This window comes from Diadema antillarum, unplaced genomic scaffold (genome assembly GCF_040938485.1).
Source record: "Diadema antillarum isolate AM-2024a unplaced genomic scaffold, OU_Dant_1.0 seq00000523_RagTag, whole genome shotgun sequence".
Taxonomy (NCBI): Eukaryota; Metazoa; Echinodermata; class Echinoidea; order Diadematoida; family Diadematidae; genus Diadema; species Diadema antillarum.
This window is the reverse complement of record NW_027271475.1, coordinates 286,397-311,704: the sequence shown is the minus strand read 5'-3', so window position 1 is coordinate 311,704 and position 25,308 is coordinate 286,397. Positions and strand designations below refer to the sequence as shown.

Below are 25,308 nucleotides of genomic sequence, written 5' to 3'. Positions count from 1 at the left end.
AGGGTAAAAAAAAAAGATGTGTAACTTTGCTTCTTTTCTTTGTTAACTATGAGACGGGCATAAGTTTTTTTTTTCTTGAATCTTTGCTTAGAGATATGCTTTTCGCCATTCTGATTACAGCTAACACGTTCCCTATATATGGGGTTTTATAATCCTAGCACTGCTCTTCCCCATTGCAACTGTATTAACTTCAACGAGAAGGAAGAACAAAAAATGTTAATATCTTAAACATATAGCTTACTGAAACATATATTACTATAATTACTATTATCATTATCATTATTATTATCATGTAGGCCTGATCTATGATGGTAACAGTAATAGTTGAAATTACATTTCTCTAATGCACTGTATTTTTGTTGCCTTTTCTTCATTCAAAATGTGTTTTTCTTCACTTTGAGATCATCAACGACATTACGACAGAAATTTGAGTTTATTTTCTCCGTTAAAATAATCAGGGAGTAAGTCACCATATTGGTTTATGATAACCAAAGATAGATATAATTGAAAAGACGTATTTCCCTACAGAATTCCTTCAACAATAGTTCTAGAACAATTAAATGTTATTTTTATCCACGCACATTCTCTAAAATATCCTTTTTCAATGACATGAATTGATGAAACTTACGTTACCAAACTAGAAACTTACGTTACAACATTAATGCAGGGACCTGGTCCACTAGTTTTGAAGTAGAGATCTGTGTAATCTCTAATTTTATTAGCTATTCATTGAATTTTCTTAAAACAATGTTAAATTCATTGCTTATACTTGAAATATGACATCATTAAAGCCAAGTTGAACATCAACGCCCACCAAACGATTTTTTTAAAAGATACTATGATTATGTCCCCTTTTACTGCATCCTCCAAACAAACAAGAACATACAGCTGTAAATGAATTTGATATGTTTTGACGCAGAAATTCATCAACATCATAACTGCAACAATTAAATTGTCTCAGATTAAACGGGCTTTTCCGTAGATTGTCTGTTATCATCATGACAACATCTTGAAACTTACATTACCAAAATTTGAAACATACGTTACTTAATAAATTGAGTGATTTATTTCAAAAGAATAAGCCTGTACAGCAAAGTAATTACTGGATTTTTACGGTGGAATATACTGACTTAATAAACACACAATAAACAGAAGTAATGCATGATTCTATGAAAAACAACAACACATTTCCAACAATCAAATACTTACTCAGTTTTTCAACACATCATGTAAAGGTATTTTGCGCGCTGCCAATGCTCAAGATGCCAGTAAAAGAGGTTGCTGAGCTATCCCATGGCCTCAAATCGACGGCACAGATTCGAGAAATATACATTTAGGTAGTAATTAATGGTGTAATTAAGCTTTCTGTCATTTGGTGGTAACGTAAGTTACATCACGTATGTTACACTTGTGGATTAAATCGTATAAGTTAGCAACATAATAATGAATCTTTTGCCACCCATGGGTATGAGGACAATCTACTCCATAAGTCTCAACTCTAGAACAATCATTCAGAGCCATACACCTTCATACTTTTTACAAAGATGGTAACGTATGTTACTTCTCTTAAATCTACCTTTTTAATATCTATATTTGCGAGATTAGCAGTCGCATGTCTTTTGAAGCTGAGTGATGAAATATTTTTTAACATAAACTCAGACCCCTTTTGGTCAGAAAAACAATACAATTGTGTAGTATTCACTGTAATAGCATTACCAAGTTTGCAGTACAAAGATGGTAACGTATGTTTCAGCAGATCTGGCGACACATTTCCATCAGGTATTTTGTTGTTAAAGAATGATAAGCTTATAAAGTTGTGTTAGGTTTTCATAGAACGTTCGGCTACTTTTCTGAAACTGTGAGTAAGCTTCTTCTTTATGCTCATATTTTCCCACAAAGTTGAGAAAACATAAAAAATCATTGTTGGCGACATGCACTTTTGAGCCTGTTGGCCGAACTTAATCCTCCACCAATGGCTTAGTGGTACAATCTCGCCTTCGAAATGATTTCAGTTTTTGTCTACATGTCCCTTGGCATCACATAAAATCACAGGAGCATTTTGAAAGAGCTTTTTATCTCTCCTAGGTGAGAAGAAACATAAGCAACACGATTTTTGACCAATTGCGCCGAAATAGTGGTTTTGGGCCTAGCAATCAACAAAAACCAACCGATAAAATGGGCATGATCTCTGACGAAAGTGAAATTTTCTCACCTAAATGACAACATATCGCATCCAAAATAAAATTTTCGGCACTTCTTAACATAACAATTAAGAAATAATGGTCCAAGAAACTTGATTTTTTTTTGTCGTTTTCCCGATGCTCATGGATTTTGAAAACATATCCTCACATAAAATAGAACTTTCGTGAGCCGATGTGGGCCGCCATTTTTGTTCGGAAAGTGGATGTTACCATCAAAAAAATTCAGAAAAACACGAGAAAGACATCAACAACACCGCCAGAATTGCGATCTTGTTTGCGGCCAATGCATGTGCGTCCGCTATTTTCACTTGCTTTCGCAATGGGAATTGGCGCTTAGCAATGTTCGCGAGACATGTGAAGGCGTTCAGCTAAAGATCACGGAGCACGCGCGTATTGCATAGGGATTGTACATCGTGCCGCAAGCAGAAATACATGTACTACGTCGCATATCGCCCTTATCGGCGAAAATTGTGCCGGGTTTTGCCCTGGTAAATCATGAAAACTGCGTTGGTCAATGGTAAATTTCTTTTATGAAAACAATTGCGTTAATGAATAATCTTGTCTATGATATATGAGATGGTTGAAAATAATTTGCCTGATTTGTTTACAAGTTGGACAAAACCCTTAACAATGCTTAAACTGCCGCAAACTGAATATTTTACTCTAAAGACACTAGGCTAGTACCCTTTTCTACACTACATAATGTAGCCTAACTTTAATCGGTACCGGTTTGACAGGGACCTCTACTTGTAAACACTGCTTGTTGAATGTTGTGACTCTCCTGTTTTGGCGTGTTTGGGGCTCAGCAGCTGCAGCTAAACTTTAGGTACCGTAAACTTACCAAATGTTCGCTTATACAGAGCTGGCTATTCAATTCCTTTGACCTTGGTCCCAGTTTTGGAAGAATTTGTCCCACTAATGTGACATGAAATTCATTCCTGAGATTCATGCTAGTCAGTCTACAATAATGGTCGCATGACGGGTTCCTATAGGCCTAAACAATAGTTATTCAATTCCTTGGAAGAATTTGTTCACATGACATTCATTTATAGCCCATTCCTGGCCCTGGCCAGCTGACCGCTATTAGTATAACATTACACGAATCGTCAATGAAAGGGTACGGGTTCTCGCTGGCGATGGCGTACCGTTCGCGTCCGTGCCGTCGCCAAACTCACGGCCCAAAAAGCGATGAAAAGGCAAGACACAGCTGTTTCTTTCGAGAGGTGCACTTACCTTGCATTCTGAAGGCAACGCGTCCTCAATAAGATGTAAGTATGACGACTCCGAACTCCTCAAAGTTCGAAGATATCTTTTCAAGTTGATTTCATGAAGTGAGTCCATGCTGGTGCAGAACGGGCGAACGAGAGACGTAGTAGACTTGGCTCGCCTTCTCATTCACATCCCAGCTGCTAGCCCCACATGTATAGCGTGGTGTATGTCAAATTTATGGAACATGTGGCGTGCTATGCGATGTCGCAATACATTATTTGCAAGCTGCAAAAAAAACTGTAAATACTGTACACGTTCAGTGGCAGTGCTGCAGGCAGGCAGCTGTGTGGTACACGTGCGATGCGAGCACGGAGTAGCTATGGAGTGCGCTACGCTCACAAAATAAATTACGTGGTAAATTTTGTGATAATAGACATACGGACTATAACGTACCTTCAAATTGCCCAGAAGTATGCCGTATAGTATACTAATAACAACAAATCAGCTATTCTAATACAAAATGGTTACTTTTTATCATTTTTTTATTTTCTTCTGTACATTCGAAAAAGTACTTCTCATCATATTGCACTTTTCGCGCTCCATAAGTACCTAATAAACGTACTAGTAACTGGTAAAGGTCAGTGACCTACTGTTACGTGACTGTAACACACACTGGATTGGAAACTAAACCAGTCGTATTGCGTACTGTACATTACCCACTGCACAGCAGTTGCAGGTCTTCTTCTTCTTCTTCTTCTTCTTCTCCCTCCTCTTCCTCCTTCTTCCTTTTTCTTCTTCTGCTTCTTCTTCTTGCCTCCTTCAATAGATGAAAATTCTTGCAGAAGGTGCGTCACGCCTGTGTATAGCCATGGACCAGTCTTAGCAAAGGTCCATGGTATAGCGCACAGCTCGGTCGAGGCGTGTCCGAAAATCAAAACAAAACAAAACAAACAAAAAGATCCAATATCATTCCTGATCCATCTCCAAGTAAATCAACTTGTTTCAACTAAATGATCTTCAAAATTTCAATTAGGGATTTTTTCTGCTCAAACTCAGCACTTTTTTTTTTCTTCTTCTTCTTCACCTGTACCTGCACCTGTTTTTATTTCTTTCTTTTTCTTCTCCTTTTTCTGTTCTTTTGCATGGATTTTTGTCATTATGAAGTTAGGCCTATACATATTATCGACAAGAAAAAAAATAAAAGGTATTGTTTAACATTGGGAGCAGTGATTTAAAAAAAAAATGTTTGAATAATCATATTTGATGCATATACATGCATATGTGTAGGTCAGTGTATATCACAAAACATCCTACCAAAATTTCGCAGTAAAGCCTGTAAGGAGATATTATTTTTTCCTCAATAACTGTATCACTTGATGTAGACAGTTTCAAGTTCAAGTTCAAGTTGATTTTATTTCATTTCCAACAACAAACAAAATAATTATAGATACAATGAAACACTCGTATACACAGATGTCAGAAAATCAGTACCACAATGCGATGAACAGAATAACAATGTAAAAGAGATGTATGTAAATTATCAACAAAGATACAAAATAACTGTTACGTCACTGTGGTACTGATGCATAAAAGAAAATTATTGCTGGAAATGGAGGGGACTGCTGAAAACAGGGCTTGTAGAATGCAGCCCCCTCACACAGAAAAAAAAAATATAATTGCAAAAAAAAACAACAACAATTTCCATAAGCGGTAGTAGAAAAAAAAACACAGACAAAGTAATACACACATACATGCAAACATACCAACGCGCATTAACAAACACAAGGCGGCTCTCTTGTAAATAAAGGAAAAGTAAGGAAATGAAAAGTTTATTCTATAGGAAATCTTATTACAGTACTCTCCGCGTAATCGGGTATCGCTTAAACGGGTATCCGTTTAATTGGGTAGTAATGTAAAAATCAGTTCCAATGCACAATAAAATTACCTGATAATCGGGTTGGCTCTTCGCATAAAGGGGTAAATAATTTCTTGTAAGCCAATTTCTACCCACATTTTATTGCAGACATAACACTTTAAGAAATCATGAATGTCTAATTTTCCATGGCTAATCGCATTCTCTGCCTAATTTGCAATGAAGACTATCATCTGGGGAGTGATTAAACATGAAAACACAAGTACCAGTACCGACTTGCCACACGCAAACGAACATTACACATGTAGCTGCCATTTACATTTGCAAAGACAGACTGGAGTTGAACACACTTGTACTCTCTCTTGCTCCGCAAAAACATTTACAATAGGAGAAGTTTGCAACGAATATCAGGCCATGCACCAGCTCCAAAATAATGCCTTTCCACAGTCGCTTCTCGAACAGTAAGCCGACGTTCTACGTGACTTGTGCACGCAAAGAGACGTGTTCATTTCGGAAAACGCCTGCGTGTTAGCGAGGAGACGATAGTGAAACGACAAAGTTTTCTGAAGACATATTTGTCCATAAAAAGAATGAAAATCATTGCTCGTGACTGAGCAATAAGATAGGCCCTATGTATTGTGCCATGCAAGCACAGGGGGTTATCATACATTGTAGATGTTTGATGCAGTGTACCATGCATGTACATACACATTGTGTGTGTCAACTGTGAATGAGACGTGTTCGTCTGTTAATCGGGTACTCCGCTTAATCGGGTAAGAAACGCTCTGCTCGAGCCTACCCGATTAAGCGGAGGGTACTGTATAACTACACTGCAAAAAGTCCGGTGTTAAATAGTGAACACCGAGCTGGTGTTAAATTTTCGGTGCTCATTTATGGTGTTAAATCACAGTAACACCTCCGGGTGTCATTTCCAAATATAAAAATGTTTTTTGAAGAGTTTCTTAGTAACTGCACTTCTTGTTGATTTTTAATTTAAACAAGACGATCAAGAATTTTACATCAAAATACTAGATTTTTGAAAAAATGTGAAAATAAATTTACACCACAGTAACACCAGCTGGTGTGGTCTCTTATTGAAGCTGGACGGGTGTTAAACCATTGATATTAACACCAACAAATATCAAATCAACACCATGTGGTGTCATTTTTGAATTAACACCAGTACAGTGTCAAAATATCACCAGGTACAGTGTCAAATTAACACCACGAAGTGTCAGGTAAACACTTTTCAACACCATCACAGTGCATTTTCTACACCCAGTGTGGGTGTGGTCCTCTATTAACTCTTGATCGGTGTTGAATTTAACACCCATGGTGTTAAATCTGACACCGATGTTTTTACAGTGTACCGCTAACATTTTGTATATTGAAGGGCTAGTACTTAACCATGTTAACATTGATTATACTCATTAACAACTGTTCATTCGTTGTTTCTATCCCTAACTCAAATTCTTAAACTACCATATTGAAGCACTCAAGCTGCGTGTTTTTGTTTCATCTGCAAATGGTAAATAATACCTTTAAAGTCAATAATCTCCATATATAGCAAGCAAGGTCGCAAGACCAAGCCTAGTTCACATCTCTCTGCTCCAAGCTTTATCTTGTAACCCATGAGGTTTTTATCCTACCAAATATTCATTATGATTTGTGTCGAAAGGGGAATGGAACCCAGTACACGTGGATTGAGTGAATGCAGCAATATAGTATAACTTATAGCATGAATTTTTTAAAGTTTCTGTGCTGCCATGGCTAGATAAAAAAAAAAGACTACCTAATTACTATCAGCTCGTGCAGTCACTTATGTAAATAATTAGAAAAAGATATAAAGAGTATTCCACAATTTTTTTTAAATCAAAAGTACACATTGCCGCCCTCGAATTGCTATACAGACATTGTGTCGAGGGCAATAGGCCCTATTATTCCCTGTCTGTAAGTCAAATGATGTTTCATAATGCTTGAATGAGTGACATTTTTTTTCAAACATTATTATTTCCATTTTATTGTTGTCCATGCATGACGCCACAACGTTTTTTAGTCTTCTGATCCCGCAATGGCTGCATTACAACAAAACATATTTTACAATAAATACATGCAACTTTCGAATGGATTGTCCGAATTTCCTAAAATTTCGCTGATTAATGTGTTCTACTGATATTGCTGCATTTACCCTATTGCACAATAATATTTGTGTTTCGATCTCCCTTGAAGGAAACCAAAACCAAAAGAGAAATGTGGATTGAGTGAAAGTTGTAAAAAGTTTGTTTTTTTTTTCATGAAAATTACACATTCCATCAACCTGTGTGCATGCTTTCTGAAAGTGGTTAGTCAAGTGCTCTTTCATTATGCTAGAAAAGTGATTTTTTTTTTAAATGGAATTCCCTTTATATTTTCTTTATAGTGTTGCCCACTCATGTCGTCATAACTTCTGATAGTCTCCTCATCCAGCGGTTCCAACATCAAAACTATACAAATTCATAACTTTTGCAACGATTGTCCGATTTTCCTCAGACTTTCACTGATGTGTTCTACTAATGTTGCTGCTCTTCCAATCCACTAAATCTCTTTGGCTTTGGTTTCCTCTGAGGTGCGTGGAAATGCTACAAAAGAATTTTAATTCAGCATCACGCTGCAATCTGGAACTTTGTCGTTTATTGATTCCTGAACAAGCCACCTATGGAAGCGATTGTTGCTCAGTAATTCCCTGATTACAATGTTAAAATAAACCCGAGATCGAGCAGGCCCTATCCCATACGTCCTATCCATTTGATTAGAGTGGACCACGTGACATTATGATCCCGTGCAAAGGTATTCATCGCATGATAACTTTCTGTTTTTATAGTGTCAAAAAACGAATAAAAAAGAAATATCAAACTTCCCAAAGAACGAAATCGGTGTAGTCGTAAAGTATTTATATCTGTACACATACAAACCCAACATATATGCACACACACACACACCCGTACACACACGCTGACACACAAACACACACACATGCACATATTAATCTGTTGAATATAGTACATTCAGCAGCTGCAGTTAACATGAACTGATTCATATCTATGTAAGTAATCCACCCCGCATCTCAATGAGAATTATATAAGAATATAGATAATAAAGACAAGTCCACCTTCATGCATGTGGATTGAATGAAGGCAGCAATATTAGTATAACACATCAGTAAAATTTATGGGAAAATCTGGACAATTCGTTCAAAAGTTACGATTTTTTAAAGTATCTGCGCAGTCACTGCTGGATGAGAAGACGACTATGTTGATGCCACATGCGCAGAACGATATATAAAACGAAAATATAAAGAGAATTTTACAAAATTTTAGTGCACATTAATTTTCCCGACTTGTCACTGACACATGTTAAGGTAATTCCCCTACTTTCTAAAAGAGGGAAGTAAAGTATTCTTTATTATGCGAGAAAAGTTAGCGAAGAATATGTTGAAATTTCTTTATATTTCTCTTTATATCGTACACGACATCGCAAGCTGTTGTAGTCTTCTCATCCAGCAGTGACTGATCAGTAATTTCAAAAATTCAAACACTTTGAACGGATTGTCCTATTTTCCTCAAACTCTCATTGATGTGCGCTACTCCCTAATATTGCTGCATTCATTCAATCCACACCAGAAGGGGGACTTGTCACTGGCAAAAACACTCAATTCAACGAACCGTGACGAGATAATATGGAATGTGACAACAAAGTTTTATTTTGGTCCAAATAGGCCTAACAAGTCAACGTGTACAATGCTACTCTTACAACGGGAACAACGAAAATTATAGAGCTATAATTGAAGAAAAAATGCATTGTCAATGTGATCATAGAGAAGGTCGCAAAGAATCACGTGTTTAGCCCATATTGTCGTTTGTGTAGTGTACAATGCAAAATTCATCCAGCTGCAAAGTTGCAATGATCAATTGCAAATAATTGCTGATTTTGAAACAACCATTCTGATTGGCTCATGGTCTGCCCTATTAAGAAGACATGCATGCAACAATGATTTTGATTGGCCAGTGACAGTCAGTTGCAAGTTGCGTTTAAACGCAAGGTTTCTAGCAACGGGGCCCAGACCTATAATCATGGCCAACTAAATCTCGTAGTGCACAGAGCCGCAACAGATTCCGTAACCCTTCCTCTTCCGTGGCTACTACAACTATTAAATCACATGCATACATGCGCAAGTGTCATTACCTATTACTTGGGATACTGTTAATACCAAAACTATAAGAAACACAATCCTGCCCCGAGTGCCCAAGGAACACTCAGTAAAATGCTATATAAAACGAACTGCTGGGACACCATTTCTTTGCTGTATGCAAATAGAATGACAAGTTCTCTAATGCTCTAGGACATACTGTACATACAGGAATGGCACAATAATGCTACATAGGTAGTTCCACACGAACATTGGTTTTAGCGCATGTTTGCGCTATTAATGTGTTATAGTCCTTATGAATCGCTTACTATATGAAGAGCAAAAGTTACGATCATAAAATACAGGGCAAAACCACAGGAATATGGCTATAGAACTTATGGGTTAGTATTGAAACAGATATGGCTAATATTATATACAAGAAACTACTGTAGCCTACCACCTTGTTAATCGTCTTGGCATATTTCGATCAACATAGTAGCTCAGAGTCTGTTATTACCATTCCAATATACTATTATATACATATAGGCCTGATAAATATACAGATGTATATTATATGTTAATATATATTTCATAATCTCTCTCTCTCTCTCTCTCTCTCTCTCTCTCTCTCTATATATATATATATATATATATATATATATATATATATACATTTATATATTCATATATAATATATATATATAATACATATAAATAATTTTTGTGCCCGGGAGAACGACGTGAACGCTGACAAGGCCCAAGTATAAACGCGCCTCGTGTGCGTTCTGGTCGTTCTCCTTGGCACATAATTTATGCATAATGTAGTGACTTAATAATGTATGTATATATTTTATATAATTATAAGAAGAATGAGTCTCAAATACGCCATCTGTAGATCCAACAAGAAGGTTTTTATTCACAAAATTTTCAACTCGCCTCGGGCCAAGACTTATCATTGTATACTACACTACACTGCAGGCCCGAGGCGGGTTAGAAATTTTGTGAATAAAAACCTTCTTGTTGGATCTACAGATGGCGTATTTGAGACTCATTCTTCATTATATAATATGGATTAAAAAAAAGCGATCCTAATAAAATTGACAGGCCACGACTTTTATTAGGATCAATTGACAGGCCACGACTTTTGTTAGGATCTCTTTGTTTTACCTCGTTTTTAGATATCTCAGTCATTTCAAAACTGATTTTCATCAAATAAACTTTTGATTCTCCTTAGAATTGTAAGCTCTTTAACATTTTATAGAGTAGTTTCTAAATATCTCGCAAAACGTTACAAGCTGAATCCTCACCTCAACCAGTACTGTACAGTCCCTTTAAACGGTCCTTTTGACCATTTTGTAAAACAGTACGTAGGCATATATACCAAGTGAAGATTCGGGTATTTTTCAAGGGCACATTGCAATTAAAATCATCTTCACATCAAATTCAATATCACTATTTAATTCAATTTTAAGTCTTAATGACAGAGTGCGTAGTCCTAAACTATTTCTGTTCACTCGCAGTAATAGCTGTACCAACTCAACATAAGAACAACCATCGAGTATCGCTGTCTTTATAGTTATTGTTTTGCGTCTGTGCCATTCTGAACACAATAAGGAGCTTTAGATTTTCGTGACGCGAACGTTTAGAGGAAAAAAACTGTTCTGCGCATACACGCTCAGATTTTTTTTTTAATTGATTTTTTTTTAATATTTATGTTTTATTGAAAAATTATACAGAATCACAATATTTACAACAATCAACTTGATTAGAATTACGCAATCACTGAACAACGTTGAGGAATTGTAAAAAAAGAACAAAAAAAGGCAGAACATTAAGTTACCATATACAAATCAGATCTTGTTCAAGAGCGATATTCTGAGATGGGGAAGGAAAGCTCAGATTTTGTTATACAACCGATCTCCCGTCGTTTCGCAGTCGCTTCTTGGCTTTACCTATGCGTCCCCTTAAATTCACACCCCAGAGAGCTACTTGATCAATGCAATGATCCTAATGGGGCGCCGTTTTCTCTGTATTTATATTCTGCGTCCTCGAGTTTAGGGGCCTATAGCATGGGCGTCACCAGGGGGGGGGGGGGGGGGGGGGGGGTGCGTTGGGTGCGAACGCACCCCCCCCCCCCCCTTCAGACCCTTAAAAAAAAGATTTAAAAAAATTAAAAAACTTCAGTCTGCGAGCGACCTCAACGCCGGACACTAAATGATTATTATTTTTTATCTATTTATTTATTTTTTTGAAATTTTGCATCGGGGAAAAAAACAAAAAAAAAAGAAAAAATCGTGGGCAAAAGCAATTCGCACCCCTGGTTCTGGCAGCACTGATTTTATACATAATTATCTACTAGTGCAAGTGTATTCTATACAGTGTTGACTATATACATAGATTTTGGACATCCTTCCCATACTTGGTCACTTCGACGCCACCTCGCAGGTCATACCTCCCCCAGTCATGAACATAAACCGACACCCTTGACTACCAGTGGCGGATCCAGGGGGAGGGGCGCACCGGGCGTCCCCCCCCCCCCCCGCCCCCTCTTAATTTCCAAAGCGAAAAAGTATATAGCTACAAACGGCAGTTTTTGGACTGTAAAATGTCAAAATTTTCAAGCTCGCTCGCTGGCATTTAGTCGTAATGCCATTCTCCTGAAGTTGCTGCCAGTAATTGCCGGCAGTTCCACCCGGTGCGCCCCCCCCCCCCCCCTTACTGCAAAAAATATAGCTACAAACGGCAGTTTTGGGACTAAAATGTCACAATTTTCAAGCTCGCTCGCTCCGCGATCTAAATTCTCCTAATATTGCTGCCAGTAATTGCCAGCAGTTGCGCCCGGTGCGTCCCCTCAATTTCGAAAGCAAAAAAAGATATAGCATCAAACGGCAGTTTTGGGACTGTAAAATGTCAAAATTTTCAAGCTCGCTCGCATTTAATCTTTATGCAATTCCCCTGATGCTACTGCCAGTAATCGTCCAGTTGTGCCCGGTGCGCCCCCCCCCCCCCCCTTAATTCCCAAAGCGAAAAAATATAGCTACAAACGGCATTTTTTCTACTGTAAAATGTCAAAACTTTCAAGCTCTCTCTCTTCGCTCGCTCGCATTGAATCGTTATGCAATTCACCTGATGTTGCTGCCAGTAATTGCCAGCAGTTGCGCCCGGTGGCATGCGCTCCAGCACCCCCCCCCCCCCTTAATTTCCAAAGCGAAAAAATATGGCTAGGAACGGCAGTTTTTGGACTGTAAAATGTAAAATTTTCAAGCTCGCTCGCATTTAATCGTTATGCAATTCACCTGATGATGCTGCCTGTAATTGCCAGCAGTTTCGCCCAGTGCGCCCCCTCCCTTAATTTCCAAAGCGAAAAAATATGGTTAAGAACGGCAGTTTTTGGACTGTGCTCAAATGTAAAATTTTAAAGCTCGCTCTCTTCGCTCGCTCGCATTTAATCTTTATGCAATTCCCCTGATGTTACTGCCAGTAATTGTCTGCAGTTGCGCCCGGTGCGCCCCCCCCCCCCCCCTCCCGCCTTAATTTCCAAAGCGAAAAAATATAGCTACAAACGGCAGTTTTTCTACTGTAAAATGTCAAAATTTTTAAGCTCGCTCTCTTCGCTTGCTCGCATTGAATCGTTATGTAATTCACCTGATGTTGCTGCCAGTAATTGCCAGCAGTTGCGCCCGGTGGCATGCGTTCCCCCCCCCCCCCCCCTTAATTTCCAAAGCGAAAAAATATGGCTAAGAACGGCAGTTTTTGGACTGTAAAATGTAAAATGTTCAAGCTCGCTCGCATTTAATCGTTATGCAATTCACCTGATGTTGCTGCCAGTAATTGCCAGCAGTTCCGCCCGGTGCGCCCCCTTCCTTAATTTCCAAAGCGAAAAAATATAGCTAAGAACGGCAGTTTTTGGACTGTAAAAATGTAAAATTTTCAAGCTCGCTCTCTTCGCTCGCTCGCATTTAATCTTTATGCAATTCCCCTGATGTTACTGCCGGTAATTGTCTGCAGTTGCGCCCGTGCGCCCCCCCCCCCCCCCCCTTAATTTCCAAAGCGAAAAAATATGGCTAAGAACGGCAGCTTTTGGACTGTAAAATGTATAATTTTCAAGCTCGCTCGCATTTATTCGTTATGCAATTCACCTGATGTTGCTGCCAGTAATTGCCAGCAGTTCCGTCCGGCGCTCCCCCTCCCTTTATTTCCAAAGCGAAAAAATATAGCAACAAACGACAGGTTTTTTTTTTTTTACTGTAAAATGTCAAAATATTCAAGCTCGCTCGCTCCGCTCGCTCGCATTCAATTGTTATGTCTTTCTCCTGATGTTGCTGCCAGTAACTGCCGGCAGCTGCGCCCGATGCGCCCTCCCCCCTTTATTTCCAAAGCGAAAAAATATAGCTCCAAAGTATAATGGTAGTTTTTTTTACTGTAAAAGATGAAATCCTAGCTACGCCGGTGCCCTTTCCCCATTTGGTTTCCCTCAACAACAGTAAAAGTCTAGGGATTGAGAGCTTCCTATATTCCAAATGTCTGTCCAAAAAACAAAAAAAAAAATCTCGTTACATTAGGGTCAAAACGCACCCCCCTTGAAAAAAAGCTGGTGACGCCCCTGCTATAGCTACTTTGCAACACGACGCAGGGAGAGAGAACAGCCAACGCAATCGTCGCCTTGAAGATTGAACGTCCGCGTTGCAAATCTAAAGCTCCCTACTAACAGAACGAGTGAAACTTCCATCGACCAGTTGACCCATGCCATGTCATAAGTCCGATGGATCTGAACTCTAACGGGTTTGGATCAAACCAGTTGAAGAATGGTTCTGCGTTGCCATAGCGACCAACTGAAAAGTTTCTCGAGGCAAACTTCAGCCAGAAGCGATCGTACACTTGAGGCCCAGACAGCACATTGGACATTCGCGTCTTTCGCTTCGAAGCACCGGAACGAAAGATCTCCGTTGCTGTGTTTTTCCACCCTCCTATAACTGTTCACAAACAAGATTGGGAAAACATCTGTAGACATGATCTGCAAATATATCGGCCTATACCTTCCAAAAATGTTTCAAAGCTTACACAATACCACATTGATAACTTAAAGGTCTCTGTCATGCATACATAATTATTATAACAGCAGCTGCAGCTCCCTAAACTTTTGTGAGTTTTTCTATATAAAATTTTCTTATGAGTGAGCTGATCGCAGAAATTATGGGTTGTTTTCCTCCATTATCAGTAGCAGTAATCATAAACGAAGGTTCGCTATTCCGAAACACACAAATTCCATATCAGAATTTATTTGGATGATCATTAATCCCAAAATTAGATAGAGTTCGTTAATTCAATATTTGTTGTCTTATTCCGAAGGTTCGTTTGTGTAATTATCATCCGTACAGGAAACAAGGTGCGGTTTTACCCGACAATGAAATAAGGCCCGTGAATTCAAAGAGATGGGCATACTATCAACCCTTCGAAGTTATGAACCTTACCATTACTTTTCGAACCTAATTTTTGAATAACGAACCTAATTCATCTTTTGACTAACGGACCTCCGGAATAACGAACTGTAACCATGGTAACGGAGGATGAACAGAAGTAGACTTCACGTGTGCAGGAAGTCATAGAGGAGAGACATGCCGAAGGACATAGCCGATGAAAAATTAAATCCTGAACTCACCCACCCCCCCCCCCCCCCAAAAAAAAAAGACCAGTACACCCGTCATGACGTAGAATTTTCTTTGTCGTTGGTTTAGTTCACAATGCAGCCTTGGTGCGTTTACCATTTGGCTTGTAAATCGTCATCACGAATATCAATCAAACTATCAACCCGACCAAATTCATAACTGAGAGGAAGGCAGTATATTGATATCATACAAAAAAAGGGGGAAAATGAAAAACCCGCGTTGTAAAAATATATCAATCTTCATCCCTTGATCATTGATTTTGAATTATTTAGTACTCAGTTTTGTTTTTCTGTTTCTTTTAACTGACACGAAATATGTATATATATATATATATATATATATATATATATAAGCTGTATAATAGCAATTTAACGAATTTGATTGTAATAAAATCAATCATTACATTAATCTAAGCATATTGTACGTTTTTCACTGAACAACATATAATGTAGGAGACTCACTTATCTGATATTCAATATTGGCTTGGGTTGGTTCCATTGTCAAAGCGATGGTAGCGGCATTGTCAGTGCTAACTTCGAAATCCAATGACGTCATATCTGTTCTCAGGTTCAGTCCATGAAAGTTGTAGATTCTTTGATAACCGCTGTCTGGTGTGTGGATTACGATGCATGCTTCAAAGAAGGTAACAAAAACGAAACGAGTAACGTGCATGATGGGATTGTACATTCGCCAAACCACAGATCCAAAGATGTCTGTGTGTGTCTGTGAGTGAGTGTGTGTATGTGTGTGTGTGTGTGCGTGTGTGCGTGTGTGTGTGTGTGTGTGTGAAATACATGCTATTATTACTAGGTGTTACAAAAAACATCTCCCACTTTTGATGCTTAATAGCTCTAAAATTATATATCAAATAAAACTGTCATTGATAGGATCGAGTAATAGCTGAATAGTGTACAATTTAGTTGGAGGTGATTTGAATATGAAAACCTATATCAGTGTCATGAAATCCATGATTAATTTCATACTTAGGTTCCAGATTTTGGTCAAATTTAACCCTCTGTATACAAAACCTGAATTTTACACAGGAACTAATGATGTGTATGTGAGTGTGTATACTTGCAATGACCCTGAACAATGAACCTGTATACCACCTCTTCAGGACTCACACGAGTAAATGATTCCCCATAGAGACGTGTGTCAAAATTCAAATTTCAAAAAATTCTGTAAAATAGCTGGGGAGAAATGAGGCTGGTGTTTCAGCTTCACTAACCTGGATAAGTGAGATGTATACCCTTTCATCAATCAAATTTCCACGGTGGGTTCTTCGGCTCAAATTCTGTCCAAGGGTCCGCAAAACCAGACTACGAGTTCTTGTCACTCAAAAATCGCCTATTTTCCGTACACGTATCCCCTCAAATTCCATCAGAAAAGCTTTCATCTTCCAACAGTGCAGTTTGTAGAGGAATTCATACTCAATATCTACAGCTATTCAGTTTTTTTGCCAAACTACATCATTGATTTTAATTAATTTTTTTCTTCATTTATTTTGGTATCTTTGGTACGAATTTGTGAAGGGGTCTGGGACATTCCATTTTATTTACAGGTGTGAGCCCTATAATGGAGGTCCAATTTCTCATTTGACTTTTTAACATCATAAATGTGTATTTGATGATATTTGCCCCTACATCATATGGAAAATTACACATTCAAAGGTTATGAAGCTTCTCAAAGGGACACTTTTGAAAATCATGCCCTTTGGGGTTTTTTTTTAAAAATAAATCTTGCAGTGTTGATCAGTTCTTCATAAGATGAATACATAGATGCAGGCATTTATCCTTGATTATGGGGGTGTCATCATCACCTTATTGCCTACAAAGTACTTTAAAAGACTTTGTTTTGTCAAACAGACTAACTTTATGTATTTTGAGCTGTTTCAGTAGTAGCCAAAACAAAGAAATACATTAAAATAACACAGTCATTCAAAGTTTTGCGATACTGATGACTGCTATGTACACAGATCTAGTACCACAACAACATAATAAGAAAAAAAAATTGTAGCCAAGCAGAGTGGGGGGGGGGGGGGGCAGAGGAAAGGGGTAGGGGTTAGGAAGGAGAAGGGGGAGGGAAGAAGAGATCTGACATAATAGATCAACATAAACCAGCAGAGCTTGTATGGGATGAATACTTCCCATAGACTTGTGTGCATTGCGTGCATTCTCTATAGGGCTCACTCGGGTAAATAATTCCCCATAGAGACGTGTGTTAAAATTCAAATTTCAAAAAATTCTGTAAAATAGCTGGGAGAAATGAGGTGTTTCAGCTTCACTAACCTTGATAAGTGAGATATACCCTTTCATCCATCAAATTTCCAGGGTGGGTTCTTCCGCTCAAATTCTGTCCAAGGGTCCGCAAAAATAGACTACGAGTTCTTGTCACTCAAAAAATCACCTATTTTCCGTACACGTACACAATGAAATATAGTCCCCTCAAATTCCATCAGAAAAGCTTTCATCTTCCAACCAAAAAGCAGTTTGTAGAGGAATTCATATTCAATATCTACAGCTATTCAGTTTTTTGCCAAACTACATCATTGATTTTTAATTAATTTTTTTCTTAATTCATTTTGGTATCTTTGCTACGAATTTGTGAAGGGGTCTGGGACATTCCATTTTATTTACAGGAGTAAGCCCTTCAGAGCTCTGCATGCTCCAAGGCACGTGAATGCTTTATCAATTATTCATGATGGATTGCTCTGGACACTGCTAGTCTGAATTCCTAGCATAGGGTGAAATGCATGCACATCAAAAAAGTAAGCACATGTTTCCATGTGCTTGCATACACCACATTTCAGAATGAATAAAGACTAGCTGTGATAGTGGAAAATTCTCATTAATAAAACTAATGGAGCATTCAGCGTTCAAATCCTTGTCATTGTCCAGGACCATTGTCTGGGTGTCAACTACACACTCCCATGCATTATACACATCAATTGACTTCTGTGCAAAGTTAAAATTTTGAACAGAGGATTGAAAATAGAACAAAATCTGAAACCTAATTGAAAAATCAATGTTTAATTCAATGAAACTGAATTATGCTCTCATTTTAGAATTGTCTCCAACAAAATTGTACACTATTCAGCTATTGCTCATAACATCAATGTCAGTGTTATCTAATGAATATAGTTTTTTGAACTATTAAGGATCAAAAGTGGGAAATGCTTTTTGTAACACCATAGAACAGGAGATCTCTGAAGTAGATTGTAAGGGTATAGCTTTGAGCGGAATGTCAGCTGGAGTTAAGATCGTTTGATTATATAATACCTATATACAAAATAGTTTTACCAGATTATCTTACTTATTATGCTTTTGAAGATTTTCTGTTTGTTGGATATGAGATGGGTGTTGTTGTTTTTTGTCTGTCTTTGGCCTTTTTTAGGTCATTCTTTGTGATTTTTGTTTAGTGTTATTCGGACTACAGTGTTTCTTTTATTTTATTTTCCTGTACGGAATGTGTGCGTTTTAGTAAGAAAGAACTATACATGTGTAATGAACATGTTGCAGCTTCAGCTATGCCGACTTGGACTGGTTAATACACATACACTAAGATGTACCGATAAAGCACGTTTGAAACAAATATATACTTAAACGTACAGTGTTAAAAGGGATTATGATCGGTTTCTTACAACAGTTTTTGCCGAAGAATTCTTCGCCACAGGAGCATCTGAATCCTGTGTATGTCTCCGTACAGGTTCCCCCATTGTCACAAGGTGAAGAAGCACAATCTGTAAAAGCAAGGAACGAACATGTATGGGATATTACTCAATTCATCGAGCAAAATGTTCTTCACAAAGAGACATAATTTGACGACTCTACCCCAATCGTGTGTTCCATATGTGGACTTTGAATTCTGTTTAATGGTGAAGTTGAAAGTGAATGTACTAGAAATAAGCAAAAAAAAAAAATGTATAATTTTTTTTTTTTTAGTGTCGAGTGTGGTCTACCACATTATATACATCGTGTATAATATATAGATATATATATTATATACTTTTTTTTGGGGGGGGGGGGTGGCGACAGGTGACATGTATTTTAGATAATACTGCCATGTAATCTATGACATAATCATCGTTATTACCGGTATACCTTACTTTAGATAACAGTCAGGGACCGGGAAACCTGAACTTTTGCAATCTTCAATTCTATTTCCATCATCAACAAAAGTAGACCATAAAAGTATATATGCTCTTGTCTCTTCGGAGCAATTTGGGGGAAAAACGATACAGTTGCGAACAAGCATAAAGACTATTCATTAGTACAGATCACCAGTTTTCCAAGTATAAGACAACATAACTCAATAAATACAATCTAAGGGTATTTGACATTCACGTGACATATCGCGAAAGACAACTACAGGGTGTATAAAAAAGTAATCCAACTTTGGAGGGCTACAATTTTATAATTGTCAACTATGGAGAGCGCAATGTTGGCTTTGAGGAAAGGGGAACTCTTCCTCTTTTATTGATACCTAATTATGTTGACAAACGTCATGCATGACTGAGCACATGAACTGGGACAACAATGACAAATTGCACTTTTTCCAAGTTCGCGTGTTATTGTGAAGGAGCAATGCATGTCTCACTGCATGGATGATATCTGTCAATGAGAGTGGCAAATAGGCCAGCCTGTACCAATGCAGGTTTATGTTTAGGATTTGTGTTTAGGGTTTCTCCTACATGGTCCATAACCTTTAACATGGCCACCTGTCCGAAAGCTTGGTCGCTCACACAGAGGACAAACCACACAGTCCATTTTCTTTGTTCATATTCAAAACACAGTTCGCAGCGACAAACCATGTCTTGAGTATGAAGAGAGAAAAATGGATAATGGTACCCTTTATGGGAAGGACCAAGTTACCGACAACAAGGCCATGCTGAAGGTTATGAACCATAAAACGTTAGAAGAAACCCTAAGCACGAAATTGCAGTCGTGCAGGTTGGCCTGATGATTTGACCACTTTCAATGACAGACCTCATCCATGCAGTGAGACATGCATTGTTCCTCCACAATAACACGCAAACTTGGAAAAAGTGCAATTTGTCATTGTTGTCTTTCAATTTCATGTGCTCAGTCATGCATGACATTTGTCAACATAATTAGGTATCAATGGAAAGAGGAAGAGTTCCCCTTTACTCATAACCAACACTGCGATCTCCATAGCTCACAATCATAAAATTGTAGCCCATCAAAGTTGGATTACCTTTTTTGATGCGCACTGTATAGGGGAAATGATTTTTGGAGCGAGGACGCTATACTGAAAGCTGAAAGCACGGATGCAAATTACGTATAAGTATACTAATTAAATTACTAGTAATATTTTTGCGGGGTTCCCGGGCGGGGTTGCAAGCAATGTAAAGAGAAGTAACCCTGACGATAGATAAAATTTTATGATAGCCGAAGTCCTTGAGATATGATAAGATATTTAACTTAACTGTTAACCCCTTTCACACCGAATTCATATATAGGCTTAATGCACAGGACACCAGGTTCCCGTACTGAACGGGTTAAATAACGTGTAAATGATGATGATTTTTTTTTTTTTTTTTTTTTTGGGGGGGGGGAGGGGGGGGGGGGGTAGTTGTAAAAGCCCTGTCACACCTTTCCGGGCAAGCCTTGCGTATGAATTGCGCAGAACAATTTTTGCCACCCGGAGGTTCCCGCAGATGACCCGCACATGACAGTACCTAGCACGTATCTCACCCGTAGTTACCCGGAGTTGCGCATGCAATTCCTATTAACCCGCAGCCAATTTTCAGCCCTGCCACACCTTTCCTGGCAAGCCAGGCGGGCTTGTTGCGTGTGGGGATTTTCCAGCACGCAGGGCAATTTTTGCAAGCGGACAAGGAATTGGGCGAGTTTCGTGTGCGTCTTACCTGCTGGACCCGTGCTACTAACGTTCTACTTACGTACATTTCGTGTGACCTGCGTGTCAGGCGCGTGGGTGGCGAGTGAGGGCTGACAACTCGGTGCAGGAATCCCTCTGAAAGAATTTGCTATGTCAGATGTCCCACACAGAATGTCGTTATCTTGGCCACAACCGACTCTAAACTAACCAGCAGAAAGGCACTAACTGGCCCTCAGCATGCACGCAATTTGCTCGTATAGCTCGCTCCACGCCAGCAAAACTGACCAGCTACACGGATGGGATTGGCAGTTTCGACACCATTTCCTGCCAGTAAAACACCCGTATTATGCTCGTAGAAGGCCCGCAGATGACACGCGCTTCCGGCGCATAAGCATAGATCCACGGGCAACTTACGTACTTCAAGCGGGTCAACTGCTTGTGACTTGCCGCAGCCACGGGGCTCCTACTGGCGTTCTGGGTGGTGTACCTCTGCGGCAGTCCCCGCGACTCACCCGGAAAAGTTTTGGTCACGCTTAAAAAAACTTTGCTGCGGGTGAATCAGACTTGCGTGAGCACCTACGGGCAACTACGAGCGAGATACGCGGTAGGTACTGTCAGGTGCGGACCAACTGCTGGGAGGTCTTGGTAGCAAAAAATAAAATAAAATAAAATAAAATTCTCGCAAGTCAACCCGCAAGGCTTCCCCAGACACGGTGTGACAAGGCTTTGAGCATGCTCAAAACTCGTTCCGGGTGAGTCTCGGGGGTTTGCCCGCAGAGCAGAGGTACAAGCAGAACACCAATAGGAGGCCCTTAGCGGCAGCACCTCGCAGGCAACCCCCACGCAGGCTTTAACGCAGGTTCTGTCGCTCGCAACTGAAAACGGATCGGTTTCGAAGCTCTCACGCATTTCACACGGAATACACGCAAGTAGCAGGTAAGTAGCACGCATCTAGCGGGAAGACGCATGTACGGAACTCGCCTACTCGCAATAAGCCCGCGTAGCTTACCCGCAAAGGTGTGACAAGGCCTTCAAGTTGTAAATTTACGGAAAGTGTATGAGATCGGATTCATGCGTACCATAGAGTTCACTGTGTATCAGTGAAAGACGATGTGAATAGAGTCATTCACAAATAAACAATATCAGTGATGCTTGTAAAACAAGCAGAGGAAATAAAGAGGGTTTCAAAGACATTCCCAAGTGGCATTTAATAATCAATTTAAAATCAATTTTCAATTTCAATTTATTTTCGTATTTTTCAATGAACAATAATTATAAAGCCTATAAGATTCTATTAGGGGAGGAACCGGCGATATTCAAAGTAGCATGCTGCTATTTATCCGTACTTTTTAACTGCCTCTTAAGTCTTAACTGAGTTGATTATTAGTTTGTGTTGGTGGTAACAAAGTAATATGCATAGGTAAACAAAGGATTGAAAACAAAAGATCAACAAATAAATGGAGATCACGACACAAATTAGATGCAAACCTGTCATTGGCGTACCTGGAGGTCTACAAGTAAACCTTGTTTTTCCTTTCAGCATCGGATGATTTCCCGCTCTTGCTATTTCCTCTTCAGTCATCAGTTTAGGTACCATGGCAACCGTTTGTCCATTGGCCAGTGTTACGGTGCCGCAAATCATTCCCATTGCTGAGCAAGTTTCCTGTTCATTTTCATCCGGCAAAAGGGCCATGGTTACTTCTGTTATAAGTAAAGAGGAAAAACGGATAGATATTGTAATGGGAAAATGGGGAAGTACATATAAAGTGATGATGACAATAATATGATAACGCTTAATATGCTATAGCAACTGCCACAATAACATTTTACTTAGGATGTGAATTTTATTCAGTCTCCCTCTGCAAATGAGATTTATAAGATCACAACTGCTGATCTGTTATTTAACAAACATGTCGGAAAAAGAGGAACCAGTGGGACTTCTATTGCTTTCCGGGCAGCGACACTTTCACCAGGCTGTCCCTGGTTGCCGGCAGTGACACAATGAGCTTGGAATAAAATATACCCAAGCTCCGAAATTCCGACATTTCAGATTCGGAAATTGTGTCATTCCAAATTGAAAATTACTGAAATAGAATAAATAAAAGAACTTGCAGTGCCCATTTAGGATGAGACAAAGTTGTATACACTTTAATCTAAATGTAAGGGGTACGTCACGAGTTCGATACAGCCCACGAATAAAGAGCCCACGACTCACTACAGCCCATGAACTCGACATTTTAATAGGCAAATAAGGATCATAAGTTCTACATTAGGCAAAATTGGTCTACGAGTTCGATACCAGATTAAAAAAAGCCCTTCAATTCGTCATAATATAAGCCCCGTAATGTTGAAATATCGAACTTGTGGATTTTTTCTTTTTTTTTTTTGCTTAGCGTCAAACTCGTGGGCCTTGTTGCCTAGCGTCGGACTAATTAGCCTTGTTTGCCTTTCTATAGGACTCACGGGCCTTTAATTTGCCTAGTGATGAGTTCATGGGCTGGATGATTCGTTGGCTGAATGAATCATGGAACTCTTTTTCAATGTCGAACTCGACGCGGTCTCGATTGTTGGCCCCCATTTAATGATACTATGCCTGAATGCGCCATTCAGCTCCTCAATCGCCCCTCCCCTTGCCGCTCCTTCCCTCCCCCCCCCCCCCGTCTCAAGAGAGGCTTTGTTTTACCTAAAGTGCTCGTAGAAGTCTTACTGAGGGAAGAGAGAATGCCCCTGGCACACCCTCTCTCACGCCGGATCGCTCGTTGAGAAATTTGGACTCTTAACAGTGATCGTCAGCAGTTACATAAAACTAAGATAGGCCTATATATGTATATATTATGATATAATCATAGTTTTAATTGTTATTATTCTTATCATTATCATTGATTAATTTATCATCAATGAATAATTTGATATCATTATCATTATAGTCCGTTAAAATATCTCCATATCATGATAACAGAGGAAATACATGTATATTTACTTTTGAATGATCGATTTGGAAAGCCAACTCACCACAGAAAATTAGCGTCACGATGAGTTTATGTATAAATTCCGCCATGGTTTTACTCATGAAAACCAGAAATCTGAAGTAGATGTGAAGCTCACGCTCTTAAAGATTATTTGTGAGAGAAAAAGTGCTTGCCAATAGGAGTATAATTATGTCTAACAATACCAGGCCAACAGAAGAAATGAAGTCGATGGGGTTCTTCTGTCGAGCGTCACCAAAACGACGGCCAACAAGCCTAATAGAGGACTTCCGTGCACTGTGAGATGCTGTTTGGTTATACACTTTAGACAGTGATAACATTGTGAAGCATTCGTTGGTACGTTACAACAAAACAACAAAAAGAACTTCAAGTGTGAATATTCTGGACCATGACATTTTGCATGCGTGCGCATGCGTGCGTCTCCATACCCCTGTGCTGTGTTCCGCCAAACATAATGTAAACATTACACACGCGGAACATCTAAAGTGCACGTGTCTGCCAAAGCTACAAATAGTTGCTTGGGAGTTTCAGTTCACTGTGATATGCCCTGTATCGTTATTCGCACGATGCAACAGATGACACTGGAAACATAAATTACAGCTAAATCCGGTTTAATTCTTGAATCCAAACTTGTCATCGATCTTGAGATAACAATCTGAAACAATAAAAACAATATAAGGACTCACTGCATACTTCTTTACCCTCATGAAACAAGGTAATAAAACAGTAATATTGAACTCTGCATGTATATCGGTGTAAATGTTAACTTCGTCAGTGTGAATACACACTCGTGATAACTCAGAATCAACTTTATATTTCCATAAATGAATACCAAATACAATATCAGATAATTTATGTTTGTGTCACCGCTTTCGTGCTTTGTTATCAAAAACAGCATTATGACAACTAATTAAACTGCACTCTACGTATAGAATCATTATAATAACATATGAATATATGCTGTCAAATACCATTTAAATGCACCCTAATCAAAAGATAATATAACTTTAACTCTCCAAACTAATTTACTGAGATATAATATAATCATGGGGATTGTTTTGAGTTCACATTGGGATTAAAATGCACACTAATTCTAGTGTCAACATATATTCCTCTCACTTCTTTAACTAACTTCCTTTATCTGTATCTGTTTGTCAGATGATGTGTTTATCTATACCAACTGATATTGCTGTATCACGTAAGGATGTAAATAGTTACCATGGTTACACTTTCCATCTCATGTGTGTTCAGTCTCAAATAGGGGAGAGCGGGGTGAGTTGGGACGCGGGTCAAGTGGGACACGTTCTCTGAATCAAAAACTGTTCAACCAATCAGCGATTGGCTTATA

At 38.9% G+C, this 25,308-nt stretch overlaps 1 protein-coding gene across 1 annotated transcript in view; it reads right to left on the bottom strand.

The window, feature by feature from the left end:
* LOC139734351 (midasin-like) overlaps positions 1 to 23,551 on the bottom strand; it is a 132,495-nt gene extending 108,944 nt beyond the window's left edge. The window contains exons 1-3 of the mRNA XM_071645142.1: positions 23,437 to 23,551; positions 22,477 to 22,674; positions 14,282 to 14,421 (exon numbers count right to left, since the gene is read on the bottom strand). Coding sequence (XP_071501243.1) covers positions 14,282 to 14,421; positions 22,477 to 22,674; positions 23,437 to 23,551 — 453 coding nt within the window. The remainder of the gene's footprint in view (positions 1 to 14,281; positions 14,422 to 22,476; positions 22,675 to 23,436) is intronic.
* Between the last annotated feature and the right edge of the window lie 1,757 nt (positions 23,552 to 25,308).